General features: G+C 35.2%; 2 protein-coding genes across 2 annotated transcripts; one reads left to right on the top strand and one right to left on the bottom strand.

Moving 5' to 3' along the window:
• Positions 1-2,225: 2,225 nt before the first annotated feature.
• LOC126713860 (uncharacterized) lies at positions 2,226-12,432 on the bottom strand. Its single transcript, XM_050413761.1, has 5 exons — positions 11,790-12,432; positions 8,360-8,396; positions 5,966-6,202; positions 5,839-5,886; positions 2,226-2,885 (listed from the first exon to the last, which is right to left on the bottom strand). The coding sequence occupies exons 1-5, from the start codon at positions 12,110-12,112 to the stop codon at positions 2,484-2,486; spliced, it is 1,047 nt and encodes a 348-aa protein (XP_050269718.1). The 5' UTR covers positions 12,113-12,432; the 3' UTR covers positions 2,226-2,483.
• A 6,710-nt stretch (positions 12,433-19,142) lies between these two features.
• Positions 19,143-19,982, top strand: LOC126699945 (uncharacterized). Its single transcript, XM_050397919.1, has one exon. The coding sequence runs from the start codon at positions 19,143-19,145 to the stop codon at positions 19,980-19,982; it is 840 nt and encodes a 279-aa protein (XP_050253876.1).
• The last annotated feature ends 996 nt before the right edge of the window (positions 19,983-20,978 follow it).

Genomic DNA, 20,978 nt, shown 5'->3' with positions numbered 1-20,978 from the left:
AATAGACTAAAACATGACTTCTTGAAACTCCTAATTATACTTGTACTAGGACTACTTGGCTTTACAACTAAGCAAAAACTAAATAACTAAACTCAAGTAATATCACCCAATGAACTATTAGTACAACCTATCCCTAAAAATAACAAAAAAACTACCAAATTCCCCTTAACATATAAAACTAATTAAAAGTCAAGGACACTTCTTATATGTCTTCAAGGGTTATTGTCATGGTCCTCCATCACTTCATTATCCTCTCCTTCATAGCTATAATACCCAACATATCTAAAGGAGTGCCTATCACGTGATATATTTATACACATGGTTGTCAAAATCGTGATCTGGATCGTAAGATCACACGATTTTACGCTCTCACCTCATCAAAACGTTTAAAATCGCACAAGAATCGTAAAAATTGTAGGATCATATGTAAGATCGTGTATAATTGTATAGGATCCTACCAATTCTACCAAAACATAAAAATTAGTTTTTTTTTTTTTTTTTAAGTTCATCCTTATAAATTGTAAATTGTAATCTCAAGACTAAGACATTGTACTTCATAAATGTATCAACTAATTGGTGGGACTCACATAGAGATGACTTTCTTGAATTGAAAAATTTTGCTTTAAGAATATTGAGCTTCACATGTAGCTTTTCAGGTTGTGAAAGTAATTGGAGTACATTTGGAATAATAAGACCAAATGACTTCAGTTCCTCTCAGTTGACAATTCTCTATTAAAATTGGTACAACTTTAAGTACACTCAAAAAGGAGAAATTCGTTTAAACCAAAACAAAGAAAAAAAATAAATGAGTTTGTATTTGTTATGTAAAACTTGAAGAAAAAAGAGAAAATACCTAAACCATCAAGTGCAAAAGAAGAAATTGGTTTGAAGAACTTGTCTTCGGATGATGAGTGGTTAGCAAAGGGTATCAACCAAAAGATGACGGTACAGGTTTTGCTGAAGATGATGAAGTTACAATTCTAAAGCCTTCCTTTATAGATTTTTTTTTTTTATTAATTAAAAAAAAAAAAGTTACATATGTATAGTGTTAATGTGTGATCACTATTGTATCATTGGATTGTTAGGTGATGATGAAGGTTCAAGAGCTACTACTGAAGGAAAAAGTGTGCTAGTATTTTGGTACTTGGTTGATTTTTAATTAAACATTCATTGAACTTTTTAAATACATTACTTCAAAACTTAAATATATTTGTTTCGTTAGTATAGTATAGACGTAGCGATGTAGAACATGCAAATTACATCATATGATCAAAATCCTTATTTTTTTTATGGAAGAATTTATAATTTATATAATTATTCAACATACAAAGTCACTATTAATGTGGTTTTTGCTTTAAATCTGAAAACAAGTAAGATCTTACGATTCTATAATCCATGATCCTACCTACCTCCTGCGATCCTCATAGAATTTTGATTTTGACAACTTTGCATGTACAAACCTACAATTCTTTAGGAAACCAAAGCATGATTTCATGAAATGCAAACCTAACTTCACTATTCTTCAAGAAAAAATAAAATAAAATAAAATAAGGCTGGAAATCCAAACCTTGTGCCAGCGATGATGCAATGAATTGAGATTCAAGATATATGGTATGGGGTGACCTGAGTTATAGCAAACCATAGCCTCCGCAGAAAGCTCTTACTTAACTCACACAACCGGAGCCTGAACTAAATAACCTAGAAAAGAATATGCATGACACAGCAAAACGGCATGTATGCATAACTAAGCACTTGAATTGAAGAAGCATGAAATAACCAAGTGTTTGTGAGCTGTTGTAGCCCGAGAAATTATTGTTCACATCTATTGCATAAAATGGATGCACAAAATACTTGCTCTTTTCAGTCCTGCCACATTGACTCCACAGATACCTGGCAAATTTCATTCACCGACACTTTGAATAGCCAGGTGCAGCTGAACCAGCGTTAACGCTTAACAATCCCTGAATCCTATGACACGAATCACACAATCCTATCGGCGACTTATTCAAAAATAAATAAATAATACTGACAACTTCAAAACAAGCCCAACCCCCACCAAAAGCGATAATAGTATAACACCACCGGTGGATTTCCAGTTCCCTCAACGTAAGTGCAATTTTAAAAAGCCCTCCCAAACGGGTACTAAAGAAGGCAAAATATCTGAAACTACATGAATTTTGAGTTTGATAATGCTGTAATAGAATACATACAATTAGAATATCAACTTAAGAGACTAAAGAAAGAAAATAGCTAAAACTGCGTAAGGCTGTTGATTTTACAAAAGATGAGAAGAAATAAAAAATGCTAGATTCCTCTCAATCTTTGAGCATACATACAGATAAAGAAAAAATAATTACGTGAAGGAACACACTCAACTGGATATATTCCATCTAGGATCACATCATTACATAAGCTGGGGTGAATAGATTTACCTTCTCAAGTAGATATTAGCACATAACTTATTGAAATGCTGTGTAAATTAATCACCAGACTAAGCCCTTTCTTCGTCTAAACCTGTCAACACGGTCAGTGCTCATACGAGACTTTTCAGGCTTGTTTGATTTTCTGGACTTCTCAAGTCGGCTATCTAAACTGTTTCTAGAAACTTCTGGAACATCTGAACTTAATTCAAATGTATCTGCAGTTCCAGTTTCAGATGCTTTGCTCTGATTATCAGATTCTACTGTAGGTTTTTTAGAACCATTTGTGGTTGCTTTTGATTTGCTAATGGTCTGTACATATTTCTTTAGTTCTTTAATGAACTCTGGGTAAAGCTCAAGATTGCAATGTCCACCTCCACTTAACCACAAGGGTTCATACTTTTCCTTGCAAAGCTCCCAAAGCTGCTTCCCATGGGACCAATCCACAACTTCATCAGAAGTCCCCTGAACAGGGAACATAATATGTTTATTATAAATTTCTGTAAGAGAACTTAGGGAAAAAGATAATAGGATTTTGGAATGTTTCTACTGGAAAGGGCAAGGAGTAGAGGGCAATGTGATCACTTGGGGGAACAAAACCACATTTAAAAAGCTATCCCGGACAAACCTTGGCATGAACATGATGAATTGAATTAAGCTTTTTTTTTGGATAAATAACAAATTTAATTAAGACAAAAAAGGCATAGCCCAAATTTCCAAAATAAAAAGGCATAGCCCAAGTACACAGGAATTATACAATAGGTGCACCCACAATTAAACTTCAAAATTGAAAACATCAAAAGAATTTAATAAGTTGGAAAAAGAAAATAATCCTGACGTAATCATCCATTCAAACTAGGATCAAAGCATCAATTTCAGATTTAATAGTCCACTCACAATAAACAGTAAGGAATCGCCTTCCAAATTTCTGTGCACCTCTGTTAACCAAAACTGCCTTGTCAACATGTTAACAAATCTATTACTCCTGTAGGCATAACCCCCCGAACCCCAAACATGCTAAAAGCCATATGCCACAACTCTATGATGATAATACAACTATCTCCCCATTCCTTTTGCATGTACAACACCAAGCTAGCACAATTATATTTATTTTCCTCAATTTTTCTATTGTTAAGATTCTCCTCAATGCTGCAGTCCACATAAGAACACAACTCTTGCAAAAACCTTAGGTTTTCAAATTCTTTTCAAGGGAAAAATCACCTCTCCTTTAGGAACTAAAAGCTTTGTAGTAGAATTAGACCTCAAACCCCTTTGTTTAGATGGGGTCCAATAAAGCTTATCCTTTCCACTATCTCTCACTGAAGTAGGGTAAATTAAGTCCAAGAAAGACAATAAGGACTCCCAACTCCCAGTCTAGAGCTGTTCCAATAAAATTCAAAGGCCAATATACAGTGTCATTACAAAATTGCATACAATCTGCTACTGAAGCTTCCCTATTCCTTGTCAGGCAAAACAGTTTCAGGAAAGCCTCCTTAAAGGGATATCTCCGCACCATTTATCTTATCAAAATTTAAGTTTGATCCTGTCACCCACTCCACACTTAATGAAACACAAAAAGTTTTCCCAATCTCTCTTTATGTATTTACATAGACTAACACTGTGAGAGCCATTAAAAACAGTAGTAGACCATCCGCCCCACAAACTCCCATATTTCTTCTCTATTACCCTCCTCCACAAAACCTCTCTCTCCATGCCAAATCTCCACAACAACTTTCCAAAAGATCTTGATTAAACAATTCAGGTTCCCCCGATGGACAATCCTCCACTTAGAAGGGGCTCACATGTTTTATTCCATTTAATTAAATGGAATTTGGAGTCCTCAATTAACAGTCTTCATAAAAAATCTCACCGTAAATTTTCAATGTGATGTGCCACATCTATTAGTGGGTAAGCTTGAAAGAGTGCTTTTGATTAAGGTAATCCTAACTCCGTTCTAAGAGATAAAGTCGCTTCCTTCCTGCCTGTCTTCTTTCCATCTTCTCCAATATGGTATTCCTAATGATCTTTGCTTTGAATTTAGCACCCAAAGGAAGGTCTAGATATTCCGTTGGCATATACGACACTTCATACCCCATAATATCCGCCAACTATTCCAAATGATGCACATCTCCAACTGGTACCAACTCTGACTAGCCCAAGTTAACCTTTAGACCAGAGACAGCTTCAATCCAAATAAAGCCAAACTTTAAATACAAATCTGATTAAGGTTAGCCTCACCATCAATTTGTCATCCACAAAGAGTATATGAGAAATCATCAATAAATTACTGCCCAAGTCGCCACTGTAAAACCAAATAAATATCTTCCTTCTATTGCTTTTTCCATCATTACATTAAAGGCCTCCATAATAAATTAATAATAACAAAAAACAGGGGATAGAGTCTCTCCTAGGCGTAGTCCTCTAGAAATGTCCTTCGTGCTTGATTTATGATGAAAAATGATTCTCCTCCCACATGATAAAAGAATCATAAAGGGTCCATTTATTAGCTCAATACATCTGTGAAAAGCTTGGCAGATTCAGATGGATTTAAACCGTTATTATTTTTCATTGATTCAGACTCTAACTAATATAGTTCATTCACAACTCAGGAGGAAAGTTTCATCCCATGTCAAACTTCTCACAAATACGGTTAAAGAGTTCCTACAATTTGTTCTCTTTAAGGATTAGCACATGCTATCTCTAAATTCCTTATCTGACTAAGAAAGCATTCTAATACCAAAGAAATATCATGTGATGCCCAAATCTGATTTGGATATTGTCTAAGTGTGTGTTGTGTAGGAGTGATGAAGTCCCATATCTGCCATTTACTAAGTAGATTTAGGCTTTATTAACAACTACAAGAAACTTCAATTGTGATGAGTCTTTTTAAAGTATAGTGTTGATGTGGCTAACCCTTTTCCTAGGGTCATTATCCACAGTTAGATTGCATTTTCTTATTATATCCTCCATGCTTGAAAATTTTCAAAAAAATAAAAAATCAATAGTTATGTCATCAATTAAATATTTAAATTTCAAGTTTTTGTAACCTTAAATTATGCATAAAAAATACATTTTTGGATTGAATAGTAATTAACATCCAATTTGAGTGAAATTTGAAAAGCATGTTAATAATATAAAAAATATGCAATCTAACGATTATATTTTCAAAATATACAGCCACGTTAATTTTTTAGTGGGAGTTTGAAGTGTTTCTCTCCAAATTAGTTTGTAAAGAAACTTTGTCCTATCATTTAATTTTAGTTAAGTTACCAAAACCAACAAGGTCCATAGATATAATCCAATACTTGCATCCAGCCACATGCACCCACCCACGCTCAAAGAGATCAAGAAGAATATGGCTGTCATGATGAAGCGCAAAAAGAGAATGAAAATGAAATTTGAAGTAAATATGACTTACATGTATAACAAGAACAGGACAGTTCACCATGCCAATTTTGTCAATATTCTGAAAGGAAAAATAAATTACATTAGTCCGTCTACCAAATGGAACGGCATGAGGAATAGAATCAATGGTATGAAAATACCTTAAAAATATCAAACCAGAATGTTCTTTTGACTGGGTACAGTACTCTCAGCCCAGACAAAATTGGGCTATGTAAAACCACTCCTCTCAAGTTTGGTATTCTTGAAGCAAGATCAAGGGTGGGGCCGCTACCAACAGATTGACCATACAATATTAATTGTTCATCTTTAACATCATACTGCTCCTTAAGGCATTTATATGCTGCATCAATATCAGCATACGTATTACATTCAGATGGCTGTTTCAAAAGAAAAGGAGTGATTGTTAGATTATGACCATCAAGGAAAATAACAATTTCCATAAAAAATCTCTGAAATATGTGCTGATCCAGGGTCATTCAAGCACAGTATCTGCCAAGCAATTAATGTTAATAATGAGATCCCCATAGAATAATATATATATTATGATGCATCAAACTGCAGTCTACCTTTTTGCCTCAACAACCAAAGGATCTAGATATTGCTTAGGTGCTGGCCCTAGTTAGTGCTAAACAAATACTTAACTCACCCTTTCACTGCCAAAAATTGAGGTATTAATCACAGAATATTTGATATGCAGTATCATATGAATTGTCAGCCAAAAAAGGATTTCAAGTTATCATCATGTTCATAAGAATTTTTACAAGTGCTGGTATGCCTTTGTGTGCAATTAATTCTAACAGCATAATCGTCACAGGTAATATGTTTTCTCCTTAGGCAGGTGAAATAGCCCATAAACCTTTTTCTTTTATAAGTGAAATAGCCCATAAACTTAATTTGACATTAACATTAACACTTAGGAATTTAGATTTTTTGATAATTGATCTCCTCGAAATATGAAGCAATTATTATTCGGAGAAATATAAATTATCCATGTGGCTTCTTTTCTGTGAAAATGGAATATACCAATAAAAAAATGCATAATGATGACAAGCTACATCCTTTCTGAAAGAACTTGGGAGAATGCTTTTAATCATACATGCAGTAATACTTAAAGACCCATTATTCACATATTAGAAACATCTCAAAAGACTTTAGTATATTCATGATTGGTAAATGAGTTAGTTATGTATTCATGGACCAGAAAGAACAGAAAATTGAACAAATATATAGATGAAAAACTTCTATTCGAAACCCATGTAATGCATTGGTAGGAAGGTCTTGGGTTCAACCCATGGGAGGTGTCAGTTAAACTACCTCCCATTTGGTAGCCTAATAATTTATTAAAAAAAAAAAAAAAAATCCAAGAGAACAAAAGAACAAATGAATGAATGATTTTATCTGAATACAATTTGAGACAGATGCGTTAGACCCAAAAATTCAAATCAAGATATATTTAGTCAGCACAAGTTAAAATGTACAAGTACACAGTAGTTTCAACAAATTTCTAAGTACATGTCAAGGTCATACTTCTTACATGTCCCTGGGAATTCGTTGAAGAGGTTAAAAAGTGTGGCAGGTAGGGTCCTAGTTTCATACTACACTTGAACCAACATTACATAATACACATTAACACCTCATTTGTTTTGATAAAAAATAAAAATAAAAAACTTTTTTTTTTTGTGGAAAATGACTAGTTTTCTTTAAAACTAACTAGTTTTCCTGTTTTTGGTTAAGACACTGAAAATGAGCTAGAAAACATTTTTCTATTGTTTGACTAGCATAAAAAATCCTTAATATTTCTTATAATTCCAAGTAATTATAAGAACAAAAACTTTCATTCACAAAACAGATCCCAAATAGGAAAAACTTTTCTATTTTTGGGCTATTTGGGAGCCTCAAATTGGAAAAACACATCCTAAATTTGGAATAAGTAGAAAAATTAGATTTTTTTATCAAAGAAAGTCATTTGGAAGAAAAAAAAAAGTCAGTCATAGCCAGTCTACAGTCGATCAACAATCAACCAGTGGAGAGAAAGAGCTAAGAGAGAGAAGTTACCCTTCTAGTGGGTATGTTTTCCATTGACCACAAAATATTTTTTCTGTTGACTTTCATTTTCCACATACCAAAAACCAAAAAAACGCAGGAATTTCTGATTAAACAAATGGAGCGTCAATATACTTTTTATATGACATAATTGTTATAGATCACATATGTATGCATGTCTGGGAATCTAGGATTGGTCAGCCTGTATTGTTAATGTCAGAAATGCTTGTCACATGACTTCTAAAATTCAGCCTACTCAAAACTTGAGTTTCAATCTTTCCTATTTATTTGTTTAGATTCATCAAAATAGAAGTCTAACACTGCCAAAAAGGTACAAAACCTAACACTTAGTTCAGAGTTTTTATTTTGAACAAAAATCAGGATATCTAAGTGCTCTAATAAACAGACACCTACAAAAAATTATAGACTAGCAAGATTTGATAAAAGCAAATAATCCATCAAACTAGTATTAGTGAAGCTACGCATCCAACCTTTCCAGTTGATTGTCCATAACCAGAGTAATCATACCTGCACAAAACAAAGAAGCAAGGGTCACTAAATTAATCCAATGGTGATTATAATATCAGAGTTGTAGAAAGATATACTAGTATCAAAAAGTAGTGTACTTCACTACTTCTATTTTACTTTCAGATTCTTTAATTAATAGAAGGGATATTTATCTGTATCTTCATGCTTATTTAGCTCTAACAAAAATGAAATTTTTTCTCCATATCATTTAAAAATAAAAATAAAAAACCAGACAGAACACTTGGATATGATGCAAACATGCACTGTTGAGAAGAAAACAAAATCAAATGTGCATAGTTCTCACATAATGAAACTTTATGAAATGAATGTCGTTAACACCAGCCAAAAGAGAGTACTGACAAAACCAGACATGAACAGAAATACAAATAAATACCACATCCTCGGTCAAAACAGAATTTGAGCAGTTTCCTACTTCTCCTACTTCTTTGCCCATGTGATGCACAGGAATTCAAGTAAATTCAAATTTCTGAAAATAATTTTTTTTTTTTTTTTTTAAAAAAAAAAAACTATATTGTAGAATTGACTGTCCAGGAATCAGCCTCTTCAAAAAAAAAAAAAAACATGAAGGTAAGCCTACTTACTGCTTACCATGACCTCTCCTAGACCTCGCAAAATGCAAGAGATTTGTGCACTGGGTACAACTTTTTTTTTATACTATAGATTTGACTATGAGAGAACTAGAAGAAAGATATAAATATTGAAGTAACTGTTATTATTTCAACCTAATAATGGGTGTCATATTACTGATGTCATTAATATTGATTAATTATATCTAATAAAAAAATAGGATTTTCTTTTCTATTACTGATGTCATTAATATTAAATGCACCATGTTGATACCGTGCTGCGAGGCATCAACGCACCATATGGCCATGCTACCAGAAAATTTTATTCCAGCTTTATATAGCATAGACACAAAGATGAAAACACCAAAAGGCGTACTGTTAACACTGTACTAGTGTCAAATATTAATGATAGATTAGGGTGCTAAGACTTGGTAGTAGAAGATCATGAGTTGACCATTATTTCATTAGATGTAATTCAACAAATATGTATACTTACATATACATATGCAGATATGCGTTCTTATACATACATATGTACGAACATTTTTTTTTCTTTTTTGATAAGACGTACGAACATGTTGAATTGGGGTTATATGCAAACCACCTCGTTTATTTTCTATTTTTTTCATAAGTATCAAAAGTTATCAATAAAGAGGCACTATCTTATCTATAGTAGATGTATAAATCATGTAATCTATTAGGAGTAGTATTTGTACTAAACCTATTAGTATAAATATTAAGCATATGTGTAGCATAATTTAATTTAACCCAAACAAACACACTTTTCAAGAATTAACATAGTATCAAAGCCAAAAAATAAAAAATCCCTTCCACGGCCAACTTTAGCATTCTTCAGCCAACTATGGCATCACACATTGCCCGCAACCAACCAATCTTGTAACCATATGTCCGACAACCACCATCATGCAATGAAATAAGCCCCCCAACACTCCAATGACTGGGTAGATACTATGAAGTATTTGCTATATGGTTCCATTGAGCACCTGAAAGCGTGCCTAGTTACCAAGGGTTATACTCAGACTTGGGGTGGATGATTCATAGTCATTTTCTCCCGTTGCTAAAATTTCTTCAATTCAGTTTCTAATATCCTTGGGTGCTAATCTTGGTTGGGCATTGTTTTAGTTGGGTTTTAAAAATGCCTTTTTACATAGTGATTTGCGGGTGAAATATACATGAAGCAGCCACTGGGGTTTTTTGCTCAGGAGGAATCTAATAAGGTGTGCAGATTACGTAAAGCTGTCTATGGCCTTAACCAGCCTCCTTGAACTTGGTTTGTTAACTTTAGTGATACGGTAATCAGGGTTGGACTTCACCGTTGCCAGTCCGATCATTCAATCTTCTCTTTTACTTTTAAGAACAAAAAGATTGTATTAAAAGTCTACATTGATGATATAATTCTCACTAGTAATAATAAGAAGGGGACACAGGAGTTAAAGGAGTTCATCCAAAGTTCATTTTGAACTAAGGATCTAGGAAACCTACATTATTTCTTGGGCTAAGGATCTACGCAACCTAAATTACTTCTAGGGAATTGAGTTAGCCTGATCTAAGGAAAGAATTAGTTTTAGCAGTGGAAATATGTGTTGGATATTTTGGGATAAACTAGACTGTCAAGTTCTAAACCTGTAGAAACTCCTACAAATCCCAATGTTAAATTGCGAGTGAATCAAAGGAAGTTATTATCAAATCCTGAAAATATTGTCACATGGTTGGCAAGTTGAATTATCTCGCCATTACTTTCCATATCCTTTGAAGTGAGTGTTGTAGGCCAATTTATGACAGATCCTCGTCATCCACACTGGGAGGCAATTCTTCAGGTTGTGAAGTATTTGAATGCGCATCTTGACCAAGTAGAAGCATTTACAGCTTCATATTGGAATTTTAACTTTAGTTATCATACCTGATGTGGTGGAATGGAATTTTAAATGACATAGCACATTGTACTGTGCACTCCTTTAGATTCATGAAAACATCCTCTCCATTTTAAGACAAATGGAAAGAATCCTGATCCAGTCAATATCTGAAACCCATAAAGTTCCTATAGTTATTTTTCTTTGACTACCTATTCTTGATGACTATCACAAAACTCAATGAAAGCATCTCTTCATTCTTCAAGTTGGGCATCTATCGTCTCAGTGGAACAGATATAGTTTTTTACCTAATTTTCAGCAATCGGAAGACACATCCTGTTATATGAGGAAGAACATTCAATGATCTCGACAAATTGACAATATGCCTAGACATCCTTAATTTTAATTATAACATGTACCCTGCCATGCCACTGGATTCCATCATACACCCTCTCCATGAACTAAAGTTGCCAACAAAATCATCATTTTTCTATTTCAGTTCTCAGATATACTATGAGTATACTTGTTGACAACAAAATTAATCATTTCCTAATCTAACTCTTGCCCTTTAAAGTTCTCATTTTCTTGTGACATTCATTTATTTAGAAACTTCCTAAAATCCTTTTATCAAAGCAGAACCATCAGACTTAAGCTTTCACACGAAACACCATACTATGTGCTATAGGAAAGAAAGATTAATCATTTACAACGTTGATTACATCCAAAACCACTATCACACAAAAAATTTGAGAAAGGAGACAAACCCAATTGCACTGTCATGAAAATTTCACCATACTAAGCAACGCCCATCAAATTTTAGACACAATAATTCCCAACCAAAACTCAAGGCAGTGACAAAAATACCAAAAACCCAGATAAAATATCCCTAAACTAAACCTCAAAAACCCAAAGTTAAGCTCAAAAAGTAGTCTTACCCCATGAGATTGACACGAAGTCGATTGCTAAGTTCAACGAAAAGCTCAAACATCTGACCCAAATCAGCAGCATTTCCATGAGAGTAAAGCAGAGTAGCGGAAGGCTTGTGATGCTTAACATGAATAGCTACGATATCGTTGCCTTTTCTGGTCCGAAGCTTGAGTACCTCCACGTTGTTTTTCCTAGGAACCTCAGGAATAGAGAAGCGAACAGGTTGAGTTTCCAACGACGACGTGTCGTCTTCTGAGATCAGAGTGTAAGATGGTGGGGTCGGAGGGAAGAAAGCGAACTTGGCCGCGATCGACGACGTGACTCCGCCCATTCTGTTGTTATCATCGACGGAAACAGACTCATACAAGCCTTTAAAACCCCTCTTTTTTCTCAGATCAGAAAGGAAAGGAAAGTTGAGAGAAGAGAAAGATGACAAAAGGTGAGGATATGGTGGCGCGTGGTAGTTGGTGGTGGCGCGTCAAAGGAAAGGAGCGTGTCAAAGTTTGCCGTGGAAACTCATATTTTTAATAAAGGTTTAAAAGAGTTTTATAATGGGAGAGAGAAGTGAGGGACTGTTCAGTGGGTATTGTCGCCTGACGGCGACTTTTATATGACTTGTCTGTGTTTATATACTTGTATTATGGAGGCAAAAGCTGTGTATTTGCAAAAGAATTAGAAGATTGAAAAATGTTTAGTTGTATATAACTAACTACTTGCGACTTTTGGATGCTCAGGTGGTCATATCATACTAATAACGAGTTTGCTTTTCTTTGATTGAGATTAGATTTGACAAATTAAAATTAGGAGAATTTTAAAATAGTTTTTTTAGTATCGTATATGTTTAGGGCATACAACATAAATCATTTTAAGAAACTTTTCATGATAATATAAAAAAGTAACTAATTTTTTTTACAACTTTTTCAATTTTTATAAAAATTTTTCTAAAATAAATGATTAATGTAATAATCTATTTAGATTGAGGGGGAGAGAGAGGAAGTAGAGTAGAATAAATTTAGTACAAAATTAATTTATTTTTAGTTAACTCTACTCTACTTCCCTCCACTCCTCCTCTATCCAAACAGACCATAATTCTTAAGACAATGACCAAGACGCCCTTAACAACCAAAACTCCTCGTTACATCACCAAGCATCAAGGGTCCTCCGGCCCAAATGCACCACTCATCAAACACAATTGTTTAATCGTTCAAAATTCCATCATCCAGCATCAAGGCCCTTCCAGCCAACTAGCTAAGCTCATTGGACTAAGATGTTAAGTCGTCCACCACCAGCAGGTGTGGTACAACTGGTAGGTGACTGCCGAGACTTCATTACATCCCAGGTTCGAGTTCTCACGAGGACTGTAATTGTAATTTCTGGAAGTCCCAGAAACCAATAGAGCCTGGGGTATGTGTGGGTTCGGAGTTTCCGAGCTCTAGTTTGAGCTAGTGGTACCCATGGGCTTACCCAACTGTACCATGGGGCATGGGACAATGACTGCCACACGCGAGTCCCCTTTTTTTTTTTTCTCAAAAAAAAAAGATGTTAAGTCGTCCAACAAGTATCATGGGAAGCCTTCAACATGAGTCGCCTGAACCCTCCATCCACTTGTCCACCCCTGAACGATTGCATACCGATGAAAGTACAATCACGAAAACCTCCAAACTTCAGGCATGAGATATCCACCCAGCAACCCACATTCTCAAGTTATGGGCATAAAATCCAAGAATCTCACTACCATTAACTCTAAACATTCAATCATGCCCCCACTAAGGAAGTGGCAAAAATCATGGAAGCCAGTCTATATAAATACCAGACCCCTCCATTCTAAAGTATGAGTGAAAAAAAGCTAACTCTAGCCATTTGAGTTCAATCTTGGGTTTGACATTAAGCATCGAAAAAACTTAAGTCGGCACCATGCTGGTGACCTTCGATAGTGTAATTCTTTTTTGCAGGTCTTTCAAAGCTTTTGTTTGCTAGATTAGCTCACTAATTTTCTTTGATTCATCAAATGAATTGATAAATTTAATAACACATGTTGTTATAAATTTTGAAGATTTTATCAATCAAAGACATTTGGTATTGTGGATTTGAAAAGGTCACTTAATGGGTTAAAGAAGATTCCTCTAAGATTTGAAAAAACATATTACACCTAATTATTTCAAATTTACTTATTAATAGAAACAAAAATATTTGATTTTATATTCTACTAGCCTTTTTCACACATTATGCGCATCCTATATAGGATCTTTTATATATATATTTTCCAAACAAACGAAAATGATAAACTTTAAAAATAAGCAGTAACTGTAAATTATTTTTTGAACGTGAATGGAAAAAAATTCTAAATTTTAGAAATTCTCTTTTTGAATTCAAAATAAAATTTTTTATTTGACATTTGGGACACTATTTCTAAATGAAATTACCCTTTATTAATAAGAGTATTTTTTAACCACATAAAAGTTTAGTTAAAAGAGGAGAATCCTCTTTTATATATATATATATATATATATATATATAAAAGCTTTTTTATTCAATTTTTTTTAATTAAAAAAACAACTTTGGCTTCTTTTGTGTGTGTGTGTGTGGAGGTTGTGTTAGTGGGAGTAGATTTAATGGGCAATTTTATATTTCTCAATTCATCTTTATGACCTTAACTTCTTTGATTTTTAAATTACTTTCAATTAGGTAAAATATTATTTGTTGTTATATAAAAAAGTGGAAACTAAATAATACTATTCCAATTATACATATTTTTATTATATTCAAGTCATTTAAAATAAAAATTCCAACTCAAATAATTCTCTTAAACACTTCTATCTGAAAAATTTTGTATGACGGTTAAATTTCTCCTCTACGTAGGAGTTCTCTCTCTCGTTCAACGAGTCTTTTCTCTCCCTTAGGACAATCCTAAGGGTTTTCATTTTCCTTTTTCCTTTTCCATGTTATCATGGCAATCGATGTGATAAACAATTTAGAGAATATGAAGTTAACCATAGAAGAAGAAGAAATGATCACGGTGTCAAACGAACGTTGTAAGGATGAGATAAAGACTTGTAGTCAGAGTCTGATTGGAAAGTTTCTTATGTGCAAACCTTTCTATAAAAGAGCAACACAAAATACTTTGAGGAAAGCATGGGGTCTTGATGAAGGGGTCCAAATTATAGAGGTGGGATCAAATCTATTTCAATTAAAATTTCAAACTAAATTTGATATGGAGAGGGTTTTGAGGGAAGGTCCGTGGACTTTTGACAACCAGGCGCTCATGTTGCGTAGGTGGAAAAAAGGAATGATGGCAAGCAATGTGAAGTTTAAATCGACGTCTCTATGGGTCCAGATCTGGGGGGCGCCCTTTGATATGTTTTCTCCCAAGGTAGCAATGAAAGTAGGAAGCAGGATGTGAGTGGTGGAAGAAGTTGAGAAGAGGCAAAAACAAAAGGCTCAAAGTCTTTTTATGATAGTCAAAGTATCTCTTCTAATCTCAAAACCAATCTAGAGAGGGGGTTATGTTGCAGGGTCAGATGGGGGTTGTACTTGGGTTACATTCAAGTATGAAAGGCTCTTGATATTCTTTCACTATTGTGGTTTATTAGGACATGACATTCGACATCGTGCAAGTCATCATGCTGCATCGAAAAATGGAATGAGGTTGTATGTCAATATGGAGATTGGCTAAATGCGTTGGGTGCTTAGCAAGGGTCACCATCTAAAAGGGGGTCGACTTAGTCCACTTCACACAAAGAAGCAGTCATGGAGGAGAATAAGGATAATGGCAGCCCTAATCAGCCTGTCAATCCATCATCAGTGGCGGCATCTACCACTACAAACCCTACTGAACATGGAATCCACGAGATAGGAAGCCGCGGGATTTTAGGAACTATTACTGATCTTTAGCTAGTTACTATTTCGAGGAAAGGAAGAGATAGAGCAATTACGGAAAGCATGCTCCCTAATAACGCGGAATTAAATTCAGAGGTTTCAAATTTAAGTGCTACACGTGATGTTTTGTCATTTGGTCTTGAGCATGTGAAAGATGGGCCTAATACTGGATCTACTGAACTCAAGCCCAAGTGGACTAAGATAATTTGAATGGATTGTGGGCCTAAGGTTTCAAACAAAGATGAACACATAGAAGTTTTGGGGAAAAAGGGTTTTTTCACAAGTTCATACAAAAGAGGCAGTAGACGGGGTAGAGGCATATGGGGAGAAGCGAGGGAGAATCCAGACTGATCAACCTTTTAATGAAGCAGTAGGAGTGTTGAAACACCCTTGCCGATCACAATGAGGCTGTTAAGTTGGAATTGCCAAGGGTTTGGGAACCCTTGGACAGTTTGTGGCCTTCATAAGCTTACCCTTGGACAGTTTGTGGCCTTCATAAGCTTGTGAGAGATCAAGCTCCAACTGTGTGTTTTTTAATGGAAACAAGGTTGGATAAGAAGGGTTTTGAGAAGCATTGCAGAGATATACTTTTCCCTAATATGTTCATTGTTCAGAAGGCTAACTCAGGGGGAGGTTTGGCACTGTTATAGAAGGCGGAAGTGATGGTGGATGTTATTAATTTTACAAAGAATCATATACTGGCTAAGATGATGGAAGAGGATGGTTTAGAATGGTATTTGACTTACTTTTATGGATGGCTTAAATCTAGTCAGAAAGTAAAATCTTGGGCTCTTTTATCTTAGCTCTCGTCATTCATTGATGGGCTGTGGCTATGTATCGAAGATTTTAATGCCATCTTGCACTCCACAGAGAAACAAAGATGACGACCTCCGCCCTACAACCAAATGGATGATTTTCGTGATGCATTGGAGCGATGTCACTTGACTGATCTGGGCTTCTTTGGTTACCCATTCACATGGAATAACAAAAGACCTGGACAAATAAACATGAGACAGTGCCAAGACCGTGTTGTAGCTAATGTGGATTAGAGAGTGAAGTTCCCAACTAGCACAGTTACTCACCTCTTCTCCCACACATTTGACCATCTACCAATCATTCTTCATACCAAGACTGCTTGGCGAACAAATTCAAGGAGCACAAAGGGGTTTAAGTTCAAAGAAGCTTGGTTGCTTTGAGATGATTGCAAAAGAGTGATCCAAGATGCGTGGAGTAGACAAGGAGGAGTAGTCTCGGCCTTGCGTGCAATCAAGGAAAAAATTAATCGTTGTGGAGTGGATTTGCATGCATGGGGTGCTACTAGAACACACCCTGATACAGAAAGGATTAAAGAACTCTAAAAACGATTGAAATTATTCACCACGAGTGAACTTACAGCTGCCATAAAGTCTGATTTTATATTGGCAAGTAAGGAGCTGGATGATCTTTCGCTTAAACAAGAAATCTAATGGGCACATCATTCTTGCATTTCTTGGCTGAAACATAGGGATAAAAATACCAAGTTTTTTCCCTCCAAAGCATCACAACGAAGGCAAAGAAATTTCATTATAGGGATCAAAAATCATGAGAATATATGGCTGGAGGAGACTAAGGACATAGTAGATGTGGCTACTAATTACTTTGCGAATATTTTCAAGTCAAGTGCATGTAACCGGTTGGAAGAATGCCTTGATGCAATACCTTACAAGGTGACTATCAATATGCAGGAAATCTTGTCCAGTGAATATAGTGCAGAAGAAATCAAAACGGCATTGTTCTAAATGGGATTAATAAAGGCTCTTGGACTTGATGGTATGAATGCTCTCTTTTACCAAAAATTTTGGCATATTGTTGGTGATGATGTGATTAATGCAGTCCTAGATTTTTTGAACACTGGACATATGGAACCCAATATCAACTTCACTCATATTGTTCTTATCCCCAAGATAAAATCCCCAGAATTTTTTTTTTATTATAGACCTATAAGCCTTTGTAATGTTATCTACAAAATCAACTCTAAAGTTCTGGCAAATAAACTAAAACAGATTCTTCCTCAATTGATTGCTCCATCCCAAAGTGCTTTCATTCCTAGCTGCCTCATCATTGACAATGTTTTGGTTGCCTATGAATCTTTACATGCTATGCACGATCGGAAAAAGGTAAAAAAGGATCCCTTGCATTGAAATTGGATATCAGCAAAGCATATGATCGGGTTGAATGGAATTTTCTTAAAGGCATCATAGCCAAGTTGGGCTTTCTTTGTCTGCATCAATGGCAAAGCCTATGGTAATATTAAACCTTCTAGAGGGCTATGTTAAGGAGACCCATTATCTACTTATCTGTTTCTTTTATGTGCAGAATGTTTCACTTCTTTACTAGCACAAGCGGAGGAGGAAGAGCAACTACATGGTGTGTCTATTTGTAGGAGAGCACCTAGAATGTCCCATTTTTTGGTTACAGATGACTCCTTGCTATTTTGTCAAGCTAGTCAAGAGGAAGTACACATGGTTAAGGAGATTTTGCAACCATATGCTATGGCATCAGGTCAAGGCATAAATTTTGAGAAATATTCTATTTATTTTATTAGTAATACTGGTCATGATCAAAAGGAGTGGATAAAAAACAGCTTGGGAGTTAGGGAGGTGGACAAATTTGAGTCATACTTAGGGCTAACCACCTTGATTGGACGTTCTAAATACCAAGCCTTTTCTTTTCTTAAGGATAAGGTTTGAAAAAAGCTGTAAGGATGGAAAGAAAATATGTTGTCAAGAGCAGGGAAGGAGCTGCTCATAAAAGCTGTGGCTCAATCAATGCCTACCTATACGATGGGGGTGCTTCAACTACAGATGAAGCTTTGTAATGAACTCAATGCTATGTGCATAAGATTCTAGTGAAAACAAGTAGGCAATGAAAGGAAAATACATGAGAAGAGTTGGGATTGGCTGTCTAGACCCAAGAAAGAAGGGGGAATGGGTTTTCGTGACATCTAGAATTTTAATCTAGCAATGTTAACAAAGCAAGGATGGTGGTCTTTGCTAGATCAGGATTCATTACTCCATAGATGTTTCAAAGCGAAATATTTCCCCAGCTGTAACTTTTTGGAGGCAGTGGATGTACCAAATAGCTCCTATATGTGGAAAAGCATAATTGCGGCTCAACCTATCCTAAGGAGGGGCTATTGTTGGAAGGTGGGAAATAGTTTGGCCATTCAGGTTTTGAAGGATAAGTGGATCTCCAATCATCTTACTAATAGGGTGCTTCATCCACCATTGGTGGAGAAGTGGGAATGACGAGTCTCTGAATCAATTGATTGGAATGTCCATGTATGGGATCGTCAACAAGTTGAGATGAAATTTCATAGAGTGGATGATGATGCTATTCTTCATATTCCATTGAGCCATGGTCATGCCACAGATATATAGTTCTGGCTATACAATAAAAGTGGGGAGTATTCTATCAAGTCTGGCTACCAGACAACTAGACAGATTATGAGGAAGGAGAGCGAGCATGGTGAGTGTTATATGGCAATGGTTGGAAACTTGGTGTGGAGGAAATTATGGAAGCTGCATATTCCAAATGAAATTAAAGTTTTTGTGTGGCGAGCTTTGCATGATATTCTTCCAACTCGTGAGAACCTCGTTTGTCAACATATTGTGGAAGACGGTACCTATGAACTCTACAAAAGAGGTTATGACTCTATCCTACACATATTATGGGAATGTAGTGTGGCACAAGATGTATGGGCTGGGTGCTCAAGGGGTTTACAAAAGTGTGCTAGTGGCCAGAAGGATTTCCTACAATTGGTTGAAGAGCTATTGAACAAGTTGTCGTTGGAGGAGTTTGAGCTGTTTTTGGTACAAGCTTGGCTTTGGTCCCAACAAAACACAATTACACATGGTGGAACCATGCAGGACCCATCTCGATTGGGGCAAAGAGCTAGCAATTTTTTGGAGGAATACAGGGAGATGCAAACCCATATGTTCATCCCAACATCCAATGCCAAAAGCTCTACATGGAGTCCACCACCCCAGCGATGCTTTAAACTCAACTTTGATGTTGCTATATTCCATGACATAAATGCATCGAGGCTCAGAACAGTGATTCGAAATGAGTTAGGAGAGGTTATGGCTTCATTATCAACAAGAGGTCTGTCGATTATTGACAGCGAGGAGACGGAGGTGCTGGCTTGTTGCAAAGCACTAGAGTTCACAGTCGACTTAAGTTTCTCGGAGTTGATCGTTGAGGGAGATAATATAACTGTCATGAAGTCAATCTCTTGTCCACGACCGAATCAATCTCGCTTGGGACATTTGCATACAGATATTTAATTCATTGCCTCTACTCTATACTTTGTGTTTATTAATTGTGTACATCATGCTGCTAATAGTGTAGCACATTCCTTAGCTCGATATGCTAGATCCATAGATGATGAAATTGTTTGGTTGGAGGACTCCCCCCCACCTACACTAGAAGTTCTGTATTTTGATTCTTGTTAATTTAATCAAATGATATTCGTTTCAGTTTCCCCCAAAAAAAAAAATTTGTATGTATTAGAAATGAAAATATCAATTTATAATTATTAAATCACTTAAGAATAAACTTCACTTACAAAAATATAAAATTTATATATATATGAGATAGAATTTCAATTTATGGTATCTGCTCTTTATAATTACTTTTTATTATTATATTAAAAAATCAATTAATTTTTGGTGTATAGGAACATTTATAAAGCTAGGTTCAAGCTGCTTTATAGGTTTTATTCTACCTAACTTATAAAGTTAGGTTCAAGTGAATTTTATAGCTTTTATTCATACTACGTAGCTTTTTGTTTTTTATTTGATAAATTCACTATTAAGTACATATTCTTCCTTTATTAAAAAAAAAAAAATTACCACCGCACACCCTTGGTGCGATGGTCACTCCACAAGTATAAGTGCTTGTGGGGTGTGGGGGGTAAGGGCCGGGGTTCAAGTCTCTAGGAGGGAGTTTCACACACATTTACACTTAGATTCGGCTAGAGTAGAATTCTAACTTGTAAAAAAAAAAAAAAAAAAAAAAAAATTACAGACTCTTTCAAAAAAAAAAAAAAAAGTAGTTTGAAATTAACGATTATCTTATGTACAAACATATATATATATATATATATATACACATTATTATTATTATTTTTTTTAATTTCTAAATCATTAAAGTTATTGGATTAGATAGACACGTTAGGCCATACATATGGAGGTGTTAGTGGAAGTGTGGTGGGGGCAAAAGCATGTTATTGATTTTTAAGGCTGCTGGGGTTTGATGACAATCCCCACGTGCTATGTTTA

Source organism: Quercus robur, chromosome 2, assembly GCF_932294415.1.
Source record: "Quercus robur chromosome 2, dhQueRobu3.1, whole genome shotgun sequence".
NCBI classification, from domain to species: domain Eukaryota; kingdom Viridiplantae; phylum Streptophyta; class Magnoliopsida; order Fagales; family Fagaceae; genus Quercus; species Quercus robur.
This window is presented reverse-complemented; position numbering and strand designations above follow the sequence as displayed.

Coding starts and splice junctions, on each gene's coding strand:
- LOC126713860 (XM_050413761.1), bottom strand. CDS start 12,112: ATGGGCGGAGTCACGTCGTCGATCGCGGCCAAGTTCGCTTTCTTCCCT. Junction 8,397..11,789: donor CTTCGTGTCAATCTCATGGG/GTAAGACTACTT, acceptor TGTTTTGTGCAG/GTATGATTACTCTGGTTATG. Junction 6,203..8,359: donor ATGGACAATCAACTGGAAAG/GTTGGATGCGTA, acceptor CTTTTGAAACAG/CCATCTGAATGTAATACGTA.
- LOC126699945 (XM_050397919.1), top strand. CDS start 19,143: ATGAGGAAGGAGAGCGAGCATGGTGAGTGTTATATGGCAATGGTTGGA.